Source organism: Procambarus clarkii, unplaced genomic scaffold (genome assembly GCF_040958095.1).
Source record: "Procambarus clarkii isolate CNS0578487 unplaced genomic scaffold, FALCON_Pclarkii_2.0 HiC_scaffold_125, whole genome shotgun sequence".
NCBI lineage: Eukaryota > Metazoa > Arthropoda > Malacostraca > Decapoda > Cambaridae > Procambarus > Procambarus clarkii.
This window is the reverse complement of record NW_027189158.1, coordinates 1,352,600-1,374,737: the sequence shown is the minus strand read 5'-3', so window position 1 is coordinate 1,374,737 and position 22,138 is coordinate 1,352,600. Positions and strand designations below refer to the sequence as shown.

Genomic DNA, 22,138 nt, shown 5'->3' with positions numbered 1-22,138 from the left:
TTCTTGCTTCATGGTGAGTCCTTGCTTCACAGTAAGTCCTTGCTTAATGGTGAGTCTTTGCTTCACAGTGAGTCCTTGCTTCACGGTGAGTCTTTGCTTCACAGTGATTCCTTGCTTCACGGTGAGCCCTTGCTTCAAAGTGAGTCCCTTGCTTCACGGTGAGTCCTTGCTTCACGGTGAGTCCTTGCTTCACAGTGAGTCCTTGCTTCACAGTGAGTCCCTTGCATCACAGTGAGTACTTGCTTCACAGTGACTCCCTTGCATCACGGTGAGTCCATGCTTAACAATGAGTCCCTTGCTTCACAGTGAGTCCTAGCTTCACGGTGAGTCCTTGCTTCACAGAGAGTCCCTTGCTTCATAGTGAGTCCCTTGCTTCACGGTGAGTCCTTGCTTCAAAGTGAGCCCCTTGCTTCACAGTGAGTCCTTGCTTCACAGTGAGTCCTTGCTTCACAGTGAGTTCCTAGCTTTACAGTGAGTCCTTGCTTCACAGTGAGTCCCTTGCTTCACAGTGAGTCTTTGCTTCACAGTGAGTCCGTTGCTTCACGGTGAGTCCTTGCTTCACAGTGAGTCCCTTGCTTCACAGTGAGTCCCTTGCTTCACAGTGAGTCCCTTGCTTTACAGTGAGTCCTTGCTTCATGGTGAGTCCTTGCTTCACGGTAAGTCCTTGCTTCACAGTGAGTCCTTGCTTCACGGTTAGTCCTTGCTTCACAGTGAGTCCTTGCTTCACAATGAGTTCCTTGCTTCACAGTGAGTCCTTGCTTCACGGTTAGTCCTTGCTTCACAGTGAGTCCCTTGCTTCATAGTCTCCCTTCCTTCACAGTCAATGCTGATACTAATAGTAGAGTGTCAGCCAGCTGGGTGATAATAGAGTGTCACCCATCTGGGTGATAGTAGGGTGTCAGCCAGCTGGGTGATAGTAGAGAGTCAGCCAGCTGGGTGATAGTAGAGAGTCAGCCAGCTGGGTGATAGTAGGGTGTCAGCCAGCTGGGTGATAATAGAGTGTCACCCATCTGGGTGATAGTAGGGCGTCAGCCAGCTGGGTGATAGTAGAGAGTCAGCCAGCTGGGTGATAATAGAGTGTCACCCATCTGGGTGATAGTAGGGCGTCAGCCAGCTGGGTGATAGTAGAGAGTCAGCCAGCTGGGTGATAATAGAGTGTCACCCATCTGGGTGATAGTAGGGCGTCAGCCAGCTGGGTGATAGTAGAGAGTCAGCCAGCTGGGTGATAGTAGGGTGTCAGCCACCTGGGTGATAATAGAGTGTCAGCCATCTGGGTGATAGTAGGGCGTCAGCCAGCTGGGTGATAGTAGGGTGTCAGCCAGCAGGGTGATAATAGAGTGTCACCCATCTGGGTGATAGTAGGGCGTCAGCCAGCTGGGTGATAGTAGGGTGTCAGCGAGCTGGGTGATAATAGAGTGTCACCCATCTGGGTGATAGTAGGGTGTCAGCCAGCTGGGTGAAAGTAGAGTGACAGCCAGCTGGGTGATAATAGAGTGTCACCCATCTGGGTGATAGTAGGGTGTCAGCCAGCAGGGTGATAGTAGAGAGTCAGCCAGCTGGGTGATAGTAGGGTGTCAGCCAGCTGGGGTGATAGTAGGGTGTCAGCCAGCTGGGGTGACAGTAGGGTGTCAGCCAGCTGGGGTGATAGTAGAGTGTCAGCCAGCTGGAGTGATAGTAGGGTGTCAGCCAGCTGGGTGATAGTAGGGTGTCAGCCAGCTGGGTGATAGTAGGGTGTCAGCCAGCTGGCTGATAGTAGGGTGTCAGCCAGCTGGAGTGATAGTAGGGTGTCAGCCAGCTGGGGTGATAATAGGGTGTCAGCCAGCTGGAGTGATAGTAGGGTGTCAGCCAGCTGGGTTATAGTAGAGTGTCAGCCAGCTGGGTGATAGTAGAGTGTCAGCCAGCTGGGTGATAGTAGGGTGTCAGCCAGCTGGGTGATAGTAGGGTGTCAGCCAGCTGGGGTGAGAGTAGGGTGTCAGCAAACTGGGGTGATAATAGAGTGTCAGCCAGCTGGGGTGATAGTAGGGTGTCAGCAAGCTGGGGTGATAGTAGGGTGTCAGCCAGCTGGGGTGATAGTAGGGTGTCAGCCAGCTGGGTTATAGTAGGGCGTCAGCCAGCTAGGGTTATAGTAGAGTGTCAGCCAGCTGGGGTGATGGTAGGGTGTCAGCCAGCTGGGGTGATAGTAGGGTGTCAGCCAGCTGGGGTTATAGTAGAGTGTCACCCAGCTGGGTAATAGTTGAGTGTCAGCCAATTGGGTGATAGTTGGGTGTCAGCCAGCTGGGGGATAGTAGGGTGTCAGCCAGTTGGGTGATAGTAGGGTGTCAGCCAGCTGGGGTGATAGTAGGGTGTCAGCCAGCTGGGGTGATAGTAGGGTGTCAGCCAGCAGGGTGATAGTGAAGTGTCAGCCAGCTGGGTGATAGTAGGGTGTCAGCAAGCTGGGGTGATAGTAAAGTGTCAGCCAGCTGAGGTAATAGTAGGGTGTCAGCCAGCTGGGGTTATAGTAGGGTGTCAGCAAGGTGGGGTGATAGTAGAGTGTCAACCAGCTGGGGTTATAGTAGGGTGTCAGCCAGCTAGGGTTATAGTAGAGTGTCAGCCAGCTAGGGTATAGTAGAGTGTCAGCCTGCTGGGGTGATAGTAGGGTGTCAGCAAGCTGGGGTGATAGTAGAGTGTCAACCAGCTGGGGTTATAGTAGGGTGTCAGCCAGCTAGGGTTATAGTAGAGTGTCAGCCAGCTGGGGTGATAGTAGGGTGTTAGCCAGCAGGGGTGATAGTAGAGTGTCACCCAGTTGGGGTAATTGTAGGGTGTCAGCCAGCTGGGGTGATAGTAAAGTGTCAGCCAGCTGGGGGGATAGTAGGGTGTCAGCCATCTAGGGTGATAGTAGAGTGTCAGCCAGCTGCGGTGATAGTATGGTGTCAGCCAGCTAGGGTGAACGTAAAGTGTCAGCCAGCAGGGGTGATAGTAGGGTGCCAGCCAGCTAGGGTGATAGTAGAGTTTCAGCCAGCAGGGTGATAGCAGGGTGTCAGCCAGCTGGGTGATAGTAGAGTGTCAGCCAGCTGGGTGATAGTAGGGTATCAACCAGCTGGGTGATAGTAGAGTGTCAGCCAACTGGGTGATAGTAGAGTATCAGCCAACTGGGTGATAGTAGGGTGCCAACCTGCTGGGTGATAGTAGAGTGTCAGCAAGCTGGGGTGATAGTAGGGTATCAGCCAGCTGGGGTGATAGTAGAGTGTCAGTCAGCAAGGGTGATACTAGGGTGTCAGCCAGCTAGGGTGATAGTAGAGTGTCAGCCAGCTGGGGTGATAGTAGGGTGTCAGTCAGCTGGGGTGATAGTACAGTGTCAGCCAGCTGGGGTGATAGTAGAGTGTCAGCCACCTGGGCTGATAGTTGACTGTCAGCCAGCTAGGGAGATAGTAGAGTGCCAGCCAGCTGGGGTGATAGTAGGGTGTCAGCCAGCTAGGGTGATAGTAGATTGTCAGCCAGCTGGGTGATAGTAGGGTGTCAACCAGCTGGGTAATAGTAGAGTGTCAGCCAGCTGGGTGATAGTAGGGTGTCAGCCAGCTGGGTGATAGTAGAGTGTCAGCCAGCTGGGTGATAGTAGGGTCTCAGCCAGCTGGGTGATAGTAGAGTCTCAGCCAGCTGGGTGATAGTAGATTGTCAGCCAGCTGGGTGATAGTAGGGTGTCAGCCAGCTGGGTGATAGTAGAGTGTAAGCCTGCTGGGTGATAGTAGAGTGTCAGCCACCTGGGTGACAGTAGAGTGTCAGCCAGCTGGGGGTGATAGTAGGGTGTCAGCCGGCTGGGGTGATAGTAGAGTATCAGCCAGCTGGGGGTGATAGTAGGGTGTCAGCAGGTTGGGGTGATAGTAGAGTGTTAGCCAGCTGGGTGTTAGTAGAGTTACAGCCATCTAGGGTGATAGTAGAGTGTCAGCCAGCTGGGGTGATAGTAGGGTGTCAGTCATCTGGGGTGATAGTAGGGTGTCAGCCAGCTGGGGTGGTAGTAGAGTGTCAGCCAACTAGGGTGATAGTAGAGTGTCAGCCAGCTGGGGTTATAGTAGAGTGTCAGCCAACTAGGGTGATAGTAGAGATTCAGCCAGCTTGGGTGATAGTAGGGTATCAGCCAGCTTGGGTGATAGTAGGGTATCAGCTGGCTAGGGTGATAGTAGAGTGTCAGCCAGCTGGGGTGATAGTAGAGTGTCAGCCAGCTAGGGTGATAGTAGAGTGTCAGCCAGCTGGGGTGATAGTAGAATGTCAGTCAGCGAGGGTGATAGATGAGTGTTAGCCAGACGGGGTGATAGTAGAGAGTCAGTCAGATGGAGTGATAGTAGAGTGTCAGCCAGCTGGGGTGATAGTAGGGTGTCAGTCAGCTAGAGTGATAGTAGAGTGTCACCCAGCTGGGGTGATAGTAGAGTGTCAGCCAGCTGGGGAGATAGTAGGGTGTCAGTCAGCTAGGGTGATAGTAGAATGTCAGCCAGCTGGGGTGATAGTAGAGTGTCAGTCAGCTGGGGTGATAGTAGGGTGTCAGTCAGCTAGGGTGATAGTAGAGTGTCAGCCAGCTGGGGTGATAGTAGAGTGTCAACCAGCTATGTGACAGTAGAGTGTCAGCCTGCTGGGTGATAGTAGAGTGTCAGTCAGCTGGGGTGATAGTAGGGTGTCAGCCAGCTAGGGTGATAGTAGAGTCTCAGCCAGCTGGGGTGATAGTAGAGTGTCAGCTAGCTAAGTGATAGTAGAGTGTCAGCCTGCTGGGTGACAGTAGAGTGTCAGTCAGCTGGGGTGATAGTAGGGTGTCAGCCAGCTAGGGTGATATTAGAGTGTCAGCCAGCTGGGGTGATAGTAGGGTGTCAGCCAGCTATGGTGATAGTAGAGTGTCAGCCAGCTGGGGTGATAGTAGGGTTTCAGCCAGCTGGGTGATAGTAGACTGTAAGGCTGCTGGGTGATAGTAGAGTGTCAGTCAGCTAGGGTGATAGTAGGGTGTCAGCCAGGTAGGGTGATAGTAGAGCGTCAGCCAGCTGGGGTGATAGTAGAGAATTCAGTTAGCTGGGTGAAAGTAGAATGTCAGCCAGCTAGGGTGATAGTAGAGTGTCAGCCAGCTAGGGTGATAGAAGAGTGTTAGCCAGCCGGGGTGATAGTAGAGAGTCAGTCAGCTGGGGTGATAGTAGAGTGTCAGCTAGCTGGGGTGATAGTAGGGTGTCAGTCAGCTAGGGTGATAGTAGAGTGTCTCCCAGATGGGGTGATAGTAGAGTGTCAGCCAGCTGGGGTGATAGTAGAGTGTCAGCCAGATGGGGTGATAGTAGAGTGTCAGCCAGCTGGGGTGATAGTAGAGTGTCAGCCAGATGGGGTGATAGTAGATTGTCAGCCAGCTGGGGTGATAGTAGTGTGTCAGCCAGCTTGGGTGATAGTAGGGTGTCAGCCAGCTAGGGTGATAGTAGAGTGTCACCCAGCTGGGGTGATAGTAGAGTGTCAGCTAGCTGGGTGATAGTAGAGTGTCAGCCAGCTAGGGTGATAGAAGAGTGTCAGCCAGCTAGGGTGATAGAAGAGTGTTAGCCAGCTGGGGTGATAGTAGGGTGTCAGCAAGCTGGGGTGATAGTAGGGTGTCAGCCAGCTGGGGTGATAGTAGGGTGTCAGCCAGCTAGGTTATAGTAGGGCGTCAGCCAGCTAGGGTTATAGTAGAGTGTCAGCCAGCTGGGGTGATGGTAGGGTGTCAGCCAGCTGGGGTGATAGTAGGGTGTCAGCCAGCTGGGGTTATAGTAGAGTGTCACCCAGCTGGGTAATAGTTGAGTGTCAGCCAATTGGGTGATAGTTGGGTGTCAGCCAGCTGGGGGGATAGTAGGGTGTCAGCCAGTTGGGTGATAGTAGGGTGTCAGCCAGCTGGGGTGATAGTAGGGTGTCAGCCAGCTGGGGTGATAGTAGGGTGTCAGCCAGCAGGGTGATAGTGAAGTGTCAGCCAGCTGGGTGATAGTAGGGTGTCAGCAAGCTGGGGTGATAGTAAAGTGTCAGCCAGCTGAGGTAATAGTAGGGTGTCAGCCAGCTGGGGTTATAGTAGGGTGTCAGCAAGGTGGGGTGATAGTAGAGTGTCAACCAGCTGGGGTTATAGTAGGGTGTCAGCCAGCTAGGGTATAGTAGAGTGTCAGCCTGCTGGGGTGATAGTAGGGTGTCAGCAAGCTGGGGTGATAGTAGAGTGTCAACCAGCTGGGGTTATAGTAGGGTGTCAGCCAGCTAGGGTTATAGTAGAGTGTCAGCCAGCTGGGGTGATAGTAGGGTGTCAGCCAGCAGGGGTGATAGTAGAGTGTCACCCAGTTGGGGTAATTGTAGGGTGTCAGCCAGCTGGGGTGATAGTAAAGTGTCAGCCAGCTGGGGGGATAGTAGGGTGTCAGCCATCTAGGGTGATAGTAGAGTGTCAGCCAGCTGCGGTGATAGTATGGTGTCAGCCAGCTAGGGTGAACATAAAGTGTCAGCCAGCAGGGGTGATAGTAGGGTGCCTGCCAGCTAGGGTGATAGTAGAGTTTCAGCCAGCAGGGTGATAGCAGGGTGTCAGCCAGCTGGGTGATAGTAGAGTGTCAGCCAGCTGGGTGATAGTAGGGTATCAACCAGCTGGGTGATAGTAGAGTGTCAGCCAACTGGGTGATAGTAGAGTATCAGCCAACTGGGTGATAGTAGGGTGCCAACCTGCTGGGTGATAGTAGAGTGTCAGCAAGCTGGGGTGATAGTAGGGTATCAGCCAGCTGGGGTGATAGTAGAGTGTCAGTCAGCAAGGGTGATACTAGGGTGTCAGCCAGCTAGGGTGATAGTAGAGTGTCAGCCAGCTGGGGTGATAGTAGGGTGTCAGTCAGCTGGGGTGATAGTACAGTGTCAGCCAGCTGGGGTGATAGTAGAGTGTCAGCCACCTGGGCTGATAGTTGACTGTCAGCCAGCTAGGGAGATAGTAGAGTGCCAGCCAGCTGGGTGATAGTAGGGTGTCAGCCAGCTAGGGTGATAGTAGATTGTCAGCCAGCTGGGTGATAGTAGGGTGTCAACCAGCTGGGTAATAGTAGAGTGTCAGCCAGCTGGGTGATAGTAGGGTGTCAGCCAGCTGGGTGACAGTAGAGTGTCAGCCAGCTGGGTGATAGTAGGGTCTCAGCCAGCTGGGTGATAGTAGAGTCTCAGCCAGCTGGGTGATAGTAGATTGTCAGCCAGCTGGGTGATAGTAGGGTGTCAGCCAGCTGGGTGATAGTAGAGTGTAAGCCTGCTGGGTGATAGTAGAGTGTCAGCCACCTGGGTGACAGTAGAGTGTCAGCCAGCTGGGGGTGATAGTAGGGTGTCAGCCGGCTGGGGTGATAGTAGAGTATCAGCCAGCTGGGGGTGATAGTAGGGTGTCAGCAGGTTGGGGTGATAGTAGAGTGTTAGCCAGCTGGGTGTTAGTAGAGTTACAGCCATCTAGGGTGATAGTAGAGTGTCAGCCAGCTGGGGTGATAGTAGGGTGTCAGTCATCTGGGGTGATAGTAGGGTGTCAGCCAGCTGGGGTGGTAGTAGAGTGTCAGCCAACTAGGGTGATAGTAGAGTGTCAGCCAGCTGGGGTTATAGTAGAGTGTCAGCCAACTAGGGTGATAGTAGAGATTCAGCCAGCTTGGGTGATAGTAGGGTATCAGCCAGCTTGGGTGATAGTAGGGTATTAGCTGGCTAGGGTGATAGTAGAGTGTCAGCCAGCTGCGGTGATAGTAGAGTGTCAGCCAGCTAGGGTGATAGTAGAGTGTCAGCCAGCTGGGGTGATAGTAGAATGTCAGTCAGCGAGGGTGATAGATGAGTGTTAGCCAGACGGGGTGATAGTAGAGAGTCAGTCAGATGGAGTGATAGTAGAGTGTCAGCCAGCTGGGGTGATAGTAGGGTGTCAGTCAGCTAGAGTGATAGTAGAGTGTCACCCAGCTGGGGTGATAGTAGAGTGTCAGCCAGCTGGGGAGATAGTAGGGTGTCAGTCAGCTAGGGTGATAGTAGAATGTCAGCCAGCTGGGGTGATAGTAGAGTGTCAGTCAGCTGGGGAGATAGTAGGGTGTCAGTCAGCTAGGGTGATAGTAGAGTGTCAGCCAGCTGGGGTGATAGTAGAGTGTCAGCCAGCTATGTGACAGTAGAGTGTCAGCCTGCTGGGTGATAGTAGAGTGTCAGTCAGCTGGGGTGATAGTAGGGTGTCAGCCAGCTAGGGTGATAGTAGAGTCTCAGCCAGCTGGGGTGATAGTAGAGTGTCAGCTAGCTAAGTGATAGTAGAGTGTCAGCCTGCTGGGTGACAGTAGAGTGTCAGTCAGCTGGGGTGATAGTAGGGTGTCAGCCAGCTAGGGTGATATTAGATTGTCAGCCAGCTGGGGTGATAGTAGGGTGTCAGCCAGCTATGGTGATAGTAGAGTGTCAGCCAGCTGGGGTGATAGTAGGGTTTCAGCCAGCTGGGTGATAGTAGACTGTAAGGCTGCTGGGTGATAGTAGAGTGTCAGTCAGCTAGGGTGATAGTAGGGTGTCAGCCAGGTAGGGTGATAGTAGAGCGTCAGCCAGCTGGGGTGATAGTAGAGAATTCAGTTAGCTGGGTGAAAGTAGAATGTCAGCCAGCTAGGGTGATAGTAGAGTGTCAGCCAGCTAGGGTGATAGAAGAGTGTTAGCCAGCCGGGGTGATAGTAGAGAGTCAGTCAGCTGGGGTGATAGTAGAGTGTCAGCTAGCTGGGGTGATAGTAGGGTGTCAGTCAGCTAGGGTGATAGTAGAGTGTCTCCCAGATGGGGTGATAGTAGAGTGTCAGCCAGCTGGGGTGATAGTAGAGTGTCAGCCAGATGGGGTGATAGTAGAGTGTCAGCCAGCTGGGGTGATAGTAGAGTGTCAGCCAGATGGGGTGATAGTAGAGTGTCAGCCAGCTGGGGTGATAGTAGTGTGTCAGCCAGCTTGGGTGATAGTAGGGTGTCAGCCAGCTAGGGTGATAGTAGAGTGTCACCCAGCTGGGGTGATAGTAGAGTGTCAGCTAGCTGGGTGATAGTAGAGTGTCAGCCAGCTAGGGTGATAGAAGAGTGTCAGCCAGCTAGGGTGATAGAAGAGTGTTAGCCAGCCGGGGTGATAGTAGGGTGTATGCTAGCTAGGGTGATAGTAGAGAGTCAGCCAGCTGGGGTGATAGTAGGGGGTCAGCCAGTTAGGGTGTTAGTAGAGTGTCATCCAACTTGGGGTGATAGTAGGGTGTCGGCCGTCCAGGGTGATAGTAAAGTGTCAGTCAGCTGGGTGTTAGTAGAGTGTCAGACAGCTAGGATGATAGTAAAGTGTCAGCCAGCTAGAGTGATAGAAGAGTGTTAGTCAGCCGGGGTGATAGTAGGGTTTAAGCCAGCTAGGTTGATAGTAGAGTGTCAGCCAGCTGGGGTGATAGTAGGGGGTCAGTCAGCTAGGGTGATAGAAGAGTGTTAGCCAGCCGGGGTGATAGTAGGGTGTATGCTAGCTAGGGTGATAGTAGGGTGTCAGCCAGCTGGGGTGATAGTAGAGTGTCAGCCAGCTGGGGTGATAGTAGAGTGTCAGCCAGCTGGGTAATAGTAGAGTGTCAGCCTGCTGGGTGATAGTAGAGTGTCAGCCAGCTGGGTGATAGTAGAGTGTCAGTCAGCTGGGGGTGATAGTATAGTGTCAGCCAGTTAGGGTGTTAGTAGAGTGTCGGCCAACTTGGGGTGATAGTAGGGTGTCGGCCGGCTAGGGTGATAGTAAAGTGTCAGCTAGCTGTGTGTTAGTAGAGTGTCAGTCAGCTAGGGTGATAGTAAAGTGTCAGTCAGCTAGGGTGATAGAAGAGTGTTAGCCAGCCGGGGTGATAGTAGGGTGTAAGCCAGCTAGGGTGATAGTAGGGTGTCAGCCAGATGGGGTGATAGTAGGGTGACAGTCAGCTAGGGTGATAGTAGAGTGTCAGCCAGCTGGGGTGATAGTAGAGCGTCAGCCAGCTGGGTAATAGTAGAGTGTCAGCCTGCTGGGTGATAGTAGAGTGTCAGTCAGCTGGGGTGATAGTAGGGTGTCAGCCAGCTGGGTGATAGTAGAGTGTCAGCCAGCTAGTGTGATAGTAGGGTGTCAGCCAGCTAGGGTGATAGTAGAGTGTTAGCCTGCTGGGGTGATAGTAGGGTGTCAGTCAGCTGGGGTGATAGTAGAGTGTCAGCCAGCTGGGGTGATAGTAGAGTGTCAGCTACCTGAGCTGATAGTAGGGTGTCAGCCAGCTAGGGTGATAGTAGAGTGTCAGCCAGCTGGGGTGATAGTAGGGTGTCAGTCAACTAGGGTGATAGTAGAGTGTCTCCCAGATGGGGTGATAGTAGAGTGTCAGCCAGCTGGGGTGATAGTAGAGTGTCAGCCAGATGGGGTGATAGTAGAGTGTCAGCCAGCTGGGGTGATAGTAGAGTGTCAGCCAGATGGGGTGATAGTAGAGTGTCAGCCAGCTGGGGTGATAGTAGTGTGTCAGCCAGCTTGGGTGATAGTAGGGTGTCAGCCAGCTAGGGTGATAGTAGAGTGTCACCCAGCTGGGGTGATAGTAGAGTGTCAGCTAGCTGGGTGATAGTAGAGTGTCAGCCAGCTAGGGTGATAGTAGAGTGTCAGCCAGCTAGGGTGATAGAAGAGTGTTAGCCAGCCGGGGTGATAGTAGGGTGTATGCTAGCTAGGGTGATAGTAGAGAGTCAGCCAGCTGGGGTGATAGTAGGGGGTCAGCCAGTTAGGGTGTTAGTAGAGTGTCATCCAACTTGGGGTGATAGTAGGGTGTCGGCCGTCTAGGGTGATAGTAAAGTGTCAGTCAGCTGGGTGTTAGTAGAGTGTCAGACAGCTAGGATGATAGTAAAGTGTCAGCCAGCTAGAGTGATAGAAGAGTGTTAGTCAGCCGGGGTGATAGTAGGGTTTAAGCCAGCTAGGTTGATAGTAGAGTGTCAGCCAGCTGGGGTGATAGTAGGGGGTCAGTCAGCTAGGGTGATAGAAGAGTGTTAGCCAGCCGGGGTGATAGTAGGGTGTATGCTAGCTAGGGTGATAGTAGGGTGTCAGCCAGCTGGGGTGATAGTAGAGTGTCAGCCAGCTGGGGTGATAGTAGAGTGTCAGCCAGCTGGGTAATAGTAGAGTGTCAGCCTGCTGGGTGATAGTAGAGTGTCAGCCAGCTGGGTGATAGTAGAGTGTCAGTCAGCTGGGGGTGATAGTATAGTGTCAGCCAGTTAGGGTGTTAGTAGAGTGTCGGCCAACTTGGGGTGATAGTAGGGTGTCGGCCGGCTAGGGTGATAGTAAAGTGTCAGCTAGCTGTGTGTTAGTAGAGTGTCAGTCAGCTAGGGTGATAGTAAAGTGTCAGTCAGCTAGGGTGATAGAAGAGTGTTAGCCAGCCGGGGTGATAGTAGGGTGTAAGCCAGCTAGGGTGATAGTAGGGTGTCAGCCAGATGGGGTGATAGTAGGGTGACAGTCAGCTAGGGTGATAGTAGAGTGTCAGCCAGCTGGGGTGATAGTAGAGCGTCAGCCAGCTGGGTAATAGTAGAGTGTCAGCCTGCTGGGTGATAGTAGAGTGTCAGTCAGCTGGGGTGATAGTAGGGTGTCAGCCAGCTGGGTGATAGTAGAGTGTCAGCCAGCTAGTGTGATAGTAGGGTGTCAGCCAGCTAGGGTGATAGTAGAGTGTTAGCCTGCTGGGGTGATAGTAGGGTGTCAGTCAGCTGGGGTGATAGTAGAGTGTCAGCCAGCTGGGGTGATAGTAGAGTGTCAGCTACCTGAGCTGATAGTAGGGTGTCAGCCAGCTAGGGTGATAGTAGAGTGTCAGCCAGCTGGGGTGATAGTAGGGTGTCAGTCAGCTAGGGTGATAGTAGAGTGTCTCCCAGATGGGGTGATAGTAGAGTGTCAGCCAGCTGGGGTGATAGTAAAGTGTCAGCCAGATGGGGTGATAGTAGAGTGTCAGCCAGCTGGGGTGATAGTAGAGTGTCAGCCAGATGGGGTGATAGTAGAGTGTCAGCCAGCTGGGGTGATAGTAGTGTGTCAGCCAGCTTGGGTGATAGTAGGGTGTCAGCCAGCTAGGGTGATAGTAGAGTGTCACCCAGCTGGGGTGATAGTAGAGTGTCAGCTAGCTGGGTGATAGTAGAGTGTCAGCCAGCTAGGGTGATAGAAGAGTGTCAGCCAGCTAGGGTGATAGAAGAGTGTTAGCCAGCCGGGGTGATAGTAGGGTGTATGCTAGCTAGGGTGATAGTAGAGAGTCAGCCAGCTGGGGTGATAGTAGGGGGTCAGCCAGTTAGGGTGTTAGTAGAGTGTCATCCAACTTGGGGTGATAGTAGGGTGTCGGCCGTCTAGGGTGATAGTAAAGTGTCAGTCAGCTGGGTGTTAGTAGAGTGTCAGACAGCTAGGATGATAGTAAAGTGTCAGCCAGCTAGAGTGATAGAAGAGTGTTAGTCAGCCGGGGTGATAGTAGGGTTTAAGCCAGCTAGGTTGATAGTAGAGTGTCAGCCAGCTGGGGTGATAGTAGGGGGTCAGTCAGCTAGGGTGATAGAAGAGTGTTAGCCAGCCGGGGTGATAGTAGGGTGTATGCTAGCTAGGGTGATAGTAGGGTGTCAGCCAGCTGGGGTGATAGTAGAGTGTCAGCCAGCTGGGGTGATAGTAGAGTGTCAGCCAGCTGGGTAATAGTAGAGTGTCAGCCTGCTGGGTGATAGTAGAGTGTCAGCCAGCTGGGTGATAGTAGAGTGTCAGTCAGCTGGGGGTGATAGTATAGTGTCAGCCAGTTAGGGTGTTAGTAGAGTGTCGGCCAACTTGGGGTGATAGTAGGGTGTCGGCCGGCTAGGGTGATAGTAAAGTGTCAGCTAGCTGTGTGTTAGTAGAGTGTCAGTCAGCTAGGGTGATAGTAAAGTGTCAGTCAGCTAGGGTGATAGAAGAGTGTTAGCCAGCCGGGGTGATAGTAGGGTGTAAGCCAGCTAGGGTGATAGTAGGGTGTCAGCCAGATGGGGTGATAGTAGGGTGACAGTCAGCTAGGGTGATAGTAGAGTGTCAGCCAGCTGGGGTGATAGTAGAGCGTCAGCCAGCTGGGTAATAGTAGAGTGTCAGCCTGCTGGGTGATAGTAGAGTGTCAGTCAGCTGGGGTGATAGTAGGGTGTCAGCCAGCTGGGTGATAGTAGAGTGTCAGCCAGCTAGTGTGATAGTAGGGTGTCAGCCAGCTAGGGTGATAGTAGAGTGTTAGCCTGCTGGGGTGATAGTAGGGTGTCAGTCAGCTGGGGTGATAGTAGAGTGTCAGCCAGCTGGGGTGATAGTAGAGTGTCAGCTACCTGAGCTGATAGTAGGGTGTCAGCCAGCTAGGGTGATAGTAGAGTGTCAGCCAGCTGGGGTGATAGTAGGGTGTCAGCCAGCTAGGGTGATATTAGATTGTCAGCCAGCTGGGTGATAGTAGGGTGTCAAAGAGCTGGGTGATAGTAGAGTGTCAGCCAGCTGGGTGATAGTAGAGTGTCAGCCAGCTGGGTGATAGTAGAGTAGGGTGTCAGCCAGCTGGGTGATAGTAGAGTGTAAGCCTGCTGGGTGATAGTAGAGTGTCAGCCAGCTGGGTGACAGTAGAGTGTCAACCAGCGGGGGTGATAGTTGGGTGTCAGTCAGCTGGGGTGATAGTAGAGTGTCAGCCATCTGGGGTGATAGTAGAGTGTTAGCTACCTGAGCTGATAGTAGGGTGTCAGCCGGCTGGGGTGATAGTAGAGTGTCAGCCAGTTGGGTGTTAGTAGAGTGACAGCCATCTAGGGTGATAGTAGAGTGTCAGCCAGCTGGGATGATAGTAGGGTGTCAGTCATTTAGGGTGATAGTAGGGTGTCAGCCAGCTGGGGTGATAGTAGAGTGTCAGCCAGCTAGGGTGATAGTAGAGTGTCAGCCAGCTGGGGTGGTAGTAGAGTGTCAGCCATCTAGGAAGATAGTAGAGTGTCAGCCAGCCTGGGTGATAGTAGGGTATCAGGCGGCTAGGGTGATAGTAGAGTGACAGCCAGCTGGGGTGATAGTAGAGTGTCAGCCAGCTGGGTAATAGTAGAGTGCCAGCCTGCTAGAGGGATAGAAGAGTGTTAGCCAGACGGGGTGATAGTAGAGTGTCAGTCAGCTGGGGTGATAGTAGGGTGTCAGCCAGCTAGGGTGATAGTAGAGTGTCAGCCAGCTGGGGTGATAGTAGAGTGTCAGATAGCTGGGTGATAGTAGAGTGTCAGCCAGCTAGGGTGATAGTAGAGTGTCAGCCAGCTAGAGGGATAGAAGAGTGTTAGCCAGACGGGGTGATAGTAGAGAGTCAGTCAGATGGGGTGATAGTAGAGTGTCAGCCAGCTGGGGTGATAGTAGTGTGTCAGTCAGCTAGAGTGATAGTAGAGTGTCAGCCAGTTGGGGAGATAGTAGGGTGTCAGTCAGCTAGGGTGATAGTAGAGTGTCAGCCAGCTTGGGTGATAGTAGAGTGTCAGCCAGCTGGGGTGATAGTAGAGTGTCAGCAAGTTGGGTGATAGTAGAGTGTCAGCCTCCTGGGTGATAGTAGAGTGTCAGTCAGATGGGGTGATAGTAGGGTGTCAGCAAGCTAGGGTGATAGTAGAGTGTCAGCCAGCTAGGGTTATAGAAGAGTGTCAGCTAGCTGGGTGATAGTAGAGTGTCAGCCTGCTGGGTGACAGTAGAGTGTCAGTCAGTTGGGGTGATAGTAGGGTGTCAGCCAGCTAGGGTGATAGTAGAATGTCAGCCAGCTGGGGTGATAGTAGAGTGTCAGCAAGCTGGGGTGATAGTAGAGTGTCAGCCAGCTGGGGTGATAGTAGGGTGTCAGCCAGCTGGGGTGATAGTAGAGTGTCAGCCAGCTGGGGTGATAGTAGAGTGTCAGCCAGCTGGGTGATAGTAGAGTGTCAGCCAGCTGGGGTGATAGTAGAGTGTCAGCCAGCTGGGTGATAGTAGAGTGTCAGCCAGCTGGGGTGATAGTAGAGTGTCAGCCAGCTGGGGTGATAGTAGACTGTCAGCCAGCTGGGGTGATAGTAGAGTGTCAGCCAGCTGGGGTGATAGTAGAGTGTCAGCCAGCTGGGGTGACAGCTAGTACAGTGTCAGCCAGCTGGGGGAGAACAGAGTATCACCACCTGGAATAACATTAGTGTCAGGAGCCCCGAGACGCTAGTCATCAGCCCCTGACTGTGTTACAGACTGCTCGCTGCCTTACGTCACTATAAACTCGGCCGGACGGTTGGGCAACAAGATTACGGAATACCTGTCTCTCTCTGTCATACGTAAGGTCTTCGGTGTACGGGTGAGTTGTAATGTTCTCTTCATACAAGATCATGGATTAACAATCTATATATATGTATATATATATAAATATATATATATATATATATATATATATATATATATATATATATATATATATATATATACATATATATATATATATATATATATATATATATATATATATATATATATATATATATATATATATATATGCGAACAAGCCTGAATGGTCCCCAGGACATATGCAACTGAAAACTCACACCCCAGAAGTGACTCGAACCCATACTCCCAGAAGCAACGCAACTGGTATGTACAAGACGCCTTAATCCACTTGACCATCACGACCGGACATAATGAGGTGATAGCCGAGGCTATTTGAACCACCCCACCGCCGGCACTCGGATAGTTGATTTGGTAAAATGCTATGCCCAAGATAACTATCCGAGTGCCGGCGGTGGGGTGGTTCAAATAGCCTCGGCTATCACCTCATTATGTCCGGTCGTGATGGTCAAGTGGATTAAGGCGTCTTGTACATACCAGTTGCGTTGCTTCTGGGAGTATGGGTTCGAGTCACTTCTGGGGTGTGAGTTTTCAGTTATATATATATATATATATATATATATATATATATATATATATATATATATATATATATATATATATATATATATATATATATATATTTATATATATAAAATTTGTGAGGGTACCACCTCTGGTGCCAATGTGGGGACCCATAGCCTCGGAGAAGAAAATAAAAAGTATTCAGAGGAGACCTTGTGGTTTCTCACTGAACACTAATATTATCTTCTCCTACCACCCCCATTCTTTTGTATGTACACATATATATTTACTTTATTTGAACTTTGTTACAAAAAAGGAGTAACATATGGGTTACAAAGATGGTTATCATAGGTTGTCGAGTTCCTCCAGCTCCTCAGATGGCGGGCAGGAACCCTGGATGCAGTGCGCATTTCCCCTCTGTATCGCCACACTGAGGCACTGGAAAAGAAAGCTTGCAGCTCTCGGGTCCCTTGTTGTTTCAATGAGCCTAGAACATATATATATATATATATATATATATATATATATATATATATATATATATATATATATATATATATATATATATATAAATATATACATATATATATATATATATATATATATATATATATATATATATATATATATATATATATATATATATATATATATATATATATATATATATGTGACAATGTCAGACCACGGAGGAAAATGAAACAGGAATTTCCTTAACTACTTTCGTATATTAAATACATCTTCAGAAGGAATGATTCCTTCTGAAGATGTATTTAATATACGAAAGTACTTAAGGAAATTCCTGTTTCATTTTCCTCCGTGGTCTGACATTGTCACATTCTTAATCACGTGTTTATTTTCGTGATATACACACACACACACACACACACACATATATATATATATATATATATATATATATATATATATATATATATATATATATATATATATATATATATATATATATATATATATATATATATATTAGTATATTTTGGTAGCAGTCTTTCCTGGAGACTCGAACCCTAGCCAGCACAGAAGCCTGGAAGGTTATGCCAGTTGCTGGAAGGCTTCTGTGCTGGCTAGGGTTCGAGTCTCCTGGTGGGAAAGTGTTCTAAAGTTGTATACTTCACTCTCGTGTTTAGGAGAGTTGTGCCTTAAGCATAAACACAGTGTTCCCCCATATTAACAGGGACTTGATGAAATAAACGTATAAATGACCCCTCACTTGCTCTAGTGCTCTTGGGAGGTGGTGATCTTTGGGGCATATAAATACTCCGAAATTACCATCTCTTTTAAGGGTCTGAGCAGGTGGTGGAGTGGGTTAAGGCGTACCTGTTATGCCAGTTGCTGGAAGGCTTCTGTGCTGGCTAGGGTTCGAGTCTCCTGGTGGGAAAGTGTTCTAAAGTTGAATACTTCACTCTCGTGTTTAGGAGAGTTGTGCCTTAGGCATATATATATATATATATATATATATATATATATATATATATATATATATATATATATATATATGTGTGTGTGTATATCACGAAAATAAACACGTGATTAAGAATGTGACAATGTCAGACCACGGAGGAAAAATGAAACAGGAAATTTCCTTAAGTACTTTCGTATATTAAATACATCTTCAGAAGGTCCAAAGAAGGTCCAAAGAATACATCTTCAGAAGGACCTTCTGAAGATGTATTTAATATACGAAAGTACTTAAGGAAATTTCCTGTTTCATTTTTCCTCCGTGGTCTGACATATATATATATATATATATATATATATATATATATATATATATATATATATATATATATATATATATATATATATATATATATATATATATATATATATATATACCTAACGCACATAAAACAAACAATAAGGTAAAACAAAAATAAAATAAAACTGCTTACGTCCATTGCTGAGTGAATAGTGGGAGAGAGAACAAGAAACATGAACAATTAAATTCTTTACTTATAATAATAAACACAAACAATAATAAAACCTGTAACCTTGGCTATACACGACTGTCAACAATGAACATAAGAATTACGTTACTCTACACACAAAAGGGTGACTATACAATATGTACAAATGTGCTGTCCTTCCTCCGTCACGCGTCGTAGCAATACCACATTGAGTGAAGGAAGAAACATGTGACCCAAGAGCAGTACTCAGGCCGGCGGCCCAACACTCAGACTACTCACCAGGAGTAGTCTGAGTGTTGGGTCTTGTGGTTGTTTTAGATTCAGCTACTCGGAACAAGAAGTGTTGGGTCGCCGGCCGTTGCTTATATAGACTGGTGGGTGACGTCATGCAGGCGTGTAGTAGCAGTTGAATGGTCAGCCCGCAGAATATTGGGTCGTTAGCTGGTGGTGAACAAGCAGCCGGCGAACACCTGGCATGAGTTGTAATGTTGTAAGCATAGGATGATTGTGAATAGCTTCTTTTCAACTGTACTCTAGTTACGTTGATGCGGTTTCAGCTTGTAGCTGTAGTCACTGACTGGCAAGACTGACTGACCCCCCCCCCCCCCGTCCCATCCCAAATCCTTATCCTGACTCTTTCCCAGTGCTATGTAGTCGTAATGGCTTGGCGCTTTCCCCTGATAAACTCCCTCCCCCTTCTCACTGTTGCATCAGGACTTCGCCAATGCCGGTGCTGCTGTCATCGACATTAAGGACGAAGAGTTTCTTCACATCTAGCGAGGCGAGAATGGGATTACTACAGAGTAATGCTTTTAGCTGTTCAAATGCAATGGTTTGTGAATTAGTCCAAAGATATTTTGCTTATGGCTGGTAAGGTTAATGAGAGGTGTAGCCAAGGAACTGAAGTTCCTGCTAAAACGACGATAGTATGATGCTAAACCTAGAAAACGCATAAGCTGTTTTCGTGAGGTAGGCTGAGGGTATTGTTGAATAGCTTGTAGGTGAACGCCAAGAGGTGCTATGCTTCCACTGCCTATTATATGACCGAGATACCGCACTTTACTTGTGGCAAACGTGGACTTGCCCAAATTAATGTTGAAGCCAGCCTGGAGAAGCTTGAAGAACACCCGTTATAGGTGATCTTTCCAAGTGTTAGTGTCAACAACGATGTCATCCAGGTAGGCGTAGGAATCGTCAAGGTCTTGGATGACGATGCTGACAGCTCGCTGGAAGGTAGCTGGGGCATTGTAGAGTTCTAAGGGCAGTCGCTCATATCAAAAGAGGCTAAAAGGAGTGGAGAAAGCAGTGATGTCCTTAGCTCACTGTGTAAGACTGATCTGAAAATAGCCCTTTTAGGAGGTCAACTTGTGAGAGAAACTTGGTGTTACCGATGGCATCAAGAATATCGACCATGCCAGGCAAAGGACAGAAATCCTTTACAGTGACTGTGTTCAGTTAACGATAATCGCTGCACAGTCTTACCTTGCCGGAGCCGGTGGCTGAGCGGACAGAACACTGGGAGCGTGATCCTGTGGTCCCGGGTTCGATTCCGGGCGCCGGCGAGAAACAATGGGCAGAATTTCTTTCACCCTGATGCCCCTGTTACCTAGCAGTAAATAGGTACCTGGGAGTTAGTCAGCTATCACGGGCTGCTTCCTGGGGGGTGGAGGCCTGGTCGAGGACCGGGCCGCAGGGACACTAAAGCCCCGAAATCATCTGAAGATAACCTCAAGATAACCGCGTGCCTTGGGCACCAATATTACAGGGTGAGGTCCAAGGAGACTCACTGGGTGTGGCCAGTCCATTGTTGAGGAGATACTGTATATCGCGAACATGGTTTCCTTCTTCTGCGAACTGCATCAGGTAGTATGGTTGATGGATTGGCATCGTTTCGGGAAGCAGCTTGATGTGATGGCGCACTACGGTACATTCCTGCCGAGTTTCTTAGAACAAGTCTCTATTAGTAGAGACTAGTTGGATGAGAGGAGCACTGTTATTGTAATCCTGTGAGTATTTAGGAAGATCGTTCCTAATTTCAGAGTTAGAGATCACTGGGTTAGTCACTACAGTCAGGAGGAGAAGCAGGGTAGGTATTGTGGTGTTTGTGTGTTACTGAGGAAGTCTTGATTGTAGGGTTGATATAAAGCCATCGCTTGGTGACTGACTTTAATACGTATATAAACAATTACATGACTAGCTGCTTCCAAGCTGGTAGCTCCTGTGTGCTCTTGTTTACCTTCTCTGGCGTCTGAGCCGCCGCACATAGAAAACGGATGGTACCGTTTTCTGTGAACATGACATCCCTCCTTTTCTTTAAAAAGAATGACTACAGGATGTTTACCATGCTTGTAGCACAAAGCAAAGTTATTGACACAAAGTAAGTTATTAACATATCAAGAGATATTGCATACATTTAACATTAATTAAGCACACAAAGAATTTAAACAACTTAATCTTTACCACAAAGGATTTCAATGTTAAAAATACATATGCAATGTTAAACAAACATGAAAGAAACTGTAATACAAAGTTACAAAATATTGAATGAGAGATCTTCATTATTCAAACAATATTAAATTTAGTTTAGCATAACAAGTAAATACTTTGCATTACATAGGAACACAATTAATCATTAAATCGTGTAGGGCGTTTAACATGACGTTTAGGACGAGAGTCCCCAAATACAATAATATTCCTTGATGAATTATTTATTGAGTTATAACTCATTTTTTCTTTTTCTTTTGCACGACTTTGCACTTCATCATTTTCTACACTAGTTGGAATCACTTTGAAATAGGCCATATTACGTGTTATACTATGATCTCTATTACTAGCTGTTACCATAGTTCCTTTTACACTAATCACTTTATATGGTTTTGTATCATACGGCATATCTAGCTTTCCCTCTTTTTTCTTTTTAACTAGAACCGTATCTCCAACCTTTATGAATTGTTACTTTGCACGTTGATCATGAGCAATTTTCATTTTGCCCTTGGCTAGTGCATCCTTCTGAGGGAGACATTTATCCGTTATCACGGCTGGCATGACAGGTAGTGCGATTCTCATAGGACGTCCAAATAAAAGTTCGCCAGGCGACTTGCCCAGTGTTCCATGTGGTGTTGCACGGTAGTTCCTGAGAAAAGCATACATAGCTTGTTTCCAGGATCGTCCTTCGGCATGAGCACAGCGTACCGCTTTCATGAGAGGTTGCATGAATCTCTCAACTTCTCCATTTGCTTGAGGATGTAGTGGCATCACACGGCGGTGTTTGAATCCAATATGCTCAGCAAAGTTGACGAAGTCTTGTCCATAGAATGGCGGTCCATTGTCCGTCTTGACAACTTCAGGAATGCCAAAGTTTGAAAAGTTCTTGTCGAGTTTCGGGATGACGGCCTTTGCAGATGTAGAAGTGATGATTTCTACTTCTGAATAACGTGAGTGATCATCAATGACTACCATCAAGTACTCTCCAGTTGGTAGTGGTCCGCAGAAGTCCATCGATACTTCCGTCCATGGTGCAGCAGGTAGTGGTGAAGGTTGTAGAGGTGTTGGTCTTGAAGTATCCACTGCAGCTTGGCAAGGGACACAGGCATCATGCATATCCTTTGCTTGACGATCAATGCCAGGAAACCACACCTTTTCTCGTAGCAGCTGTTTGGTCCTAACAAGACCTTGGTGTCCTTGATGTGCAAGCTTCAGAGCACGTTGCTGGAGAACAGCTGGAATGACGATACGAGTACCTCGCAGCACGGTGTCGCGTTGTTGCGTAACACTTAATTCTGTCTGGATGCGTTCAAGTGCTTTGAATGCATCTTGGTTAACTCCTGAGGGTGGGATGCGTGGAAACTTTTTCCTTAGTCAATGCATCCACTGTTGCTTGCAGAGTTGGGTCCTCTAGGGTTGCAGTACGGATTTCATCAAGAGTGAGAGCCTTAGGGACTGCATCACAGGTTACAGAGTGTACATATTCCTCGGCAACTTGCTGATGCTTGGTGATGGTGAAACTGTTGGCAGGATGTCGACTGATATAATCAGCGGGATTGCCTGCACCCGGCTTGTATTTCACCATAAAGTTGTATGGTTGCAGACGAATAGCCCATCTCTCAATGCGAGCTGGTGGTTTGGACTTTGGATTATTGAAGATGGTCTCCAACGGTTTGTGGTCAGTGACTATCGTGGTGAAGGGTGCACCAAGCAGATACACATTGAAGTGTTCACAGCCCCATACAAGTGCAAGAGCTTCCTTCTCTGTCTGACTGTATCGTTGCTCAACATCTGTGAGAGACCGGCTGGCGTAGGCAATTACTACTCTGGAATCTGGTTGACCAGGTCTGTGTTGGGCTAAAACAGCACCTAAACCAACAGGACTAGCATCCACTGTTAACTCAGTGTCCATTGATGGATCAAAGTATGCAGCAGTCGCATTCTCTACTAGTGCATCTTTCACAGCATCAAATGCATTTTGCTCGATATCGCTCCAGTA

The 22,138-nt window shown here is 48.8% G+C and overlaps 1 protein-coding gene across 1 annotated transcript in view; it reads left to right on the top strand.

Annotated features, from left to right (window-relative positions):
• The window catches only part of LOC138360867 (galactoside alpha-(1,2)-fucosyltransferase 1-like), a 209,578-nt gene that overhangs the window by 96,676 nt on the left and 90,764 nt on the right, over nt 1–22,138 (top strand). The window contains exon 3 of the mRNA XM_069320380.1: nt 15,076–15,179. Within this exon, the coding sequence (XP_069176481.1) occupies nt 15,076–15,179 (104 nt within the window). The remainder of the gene's footprint in view (nt 1–15,075; nt 15,180–22,138) is intronic.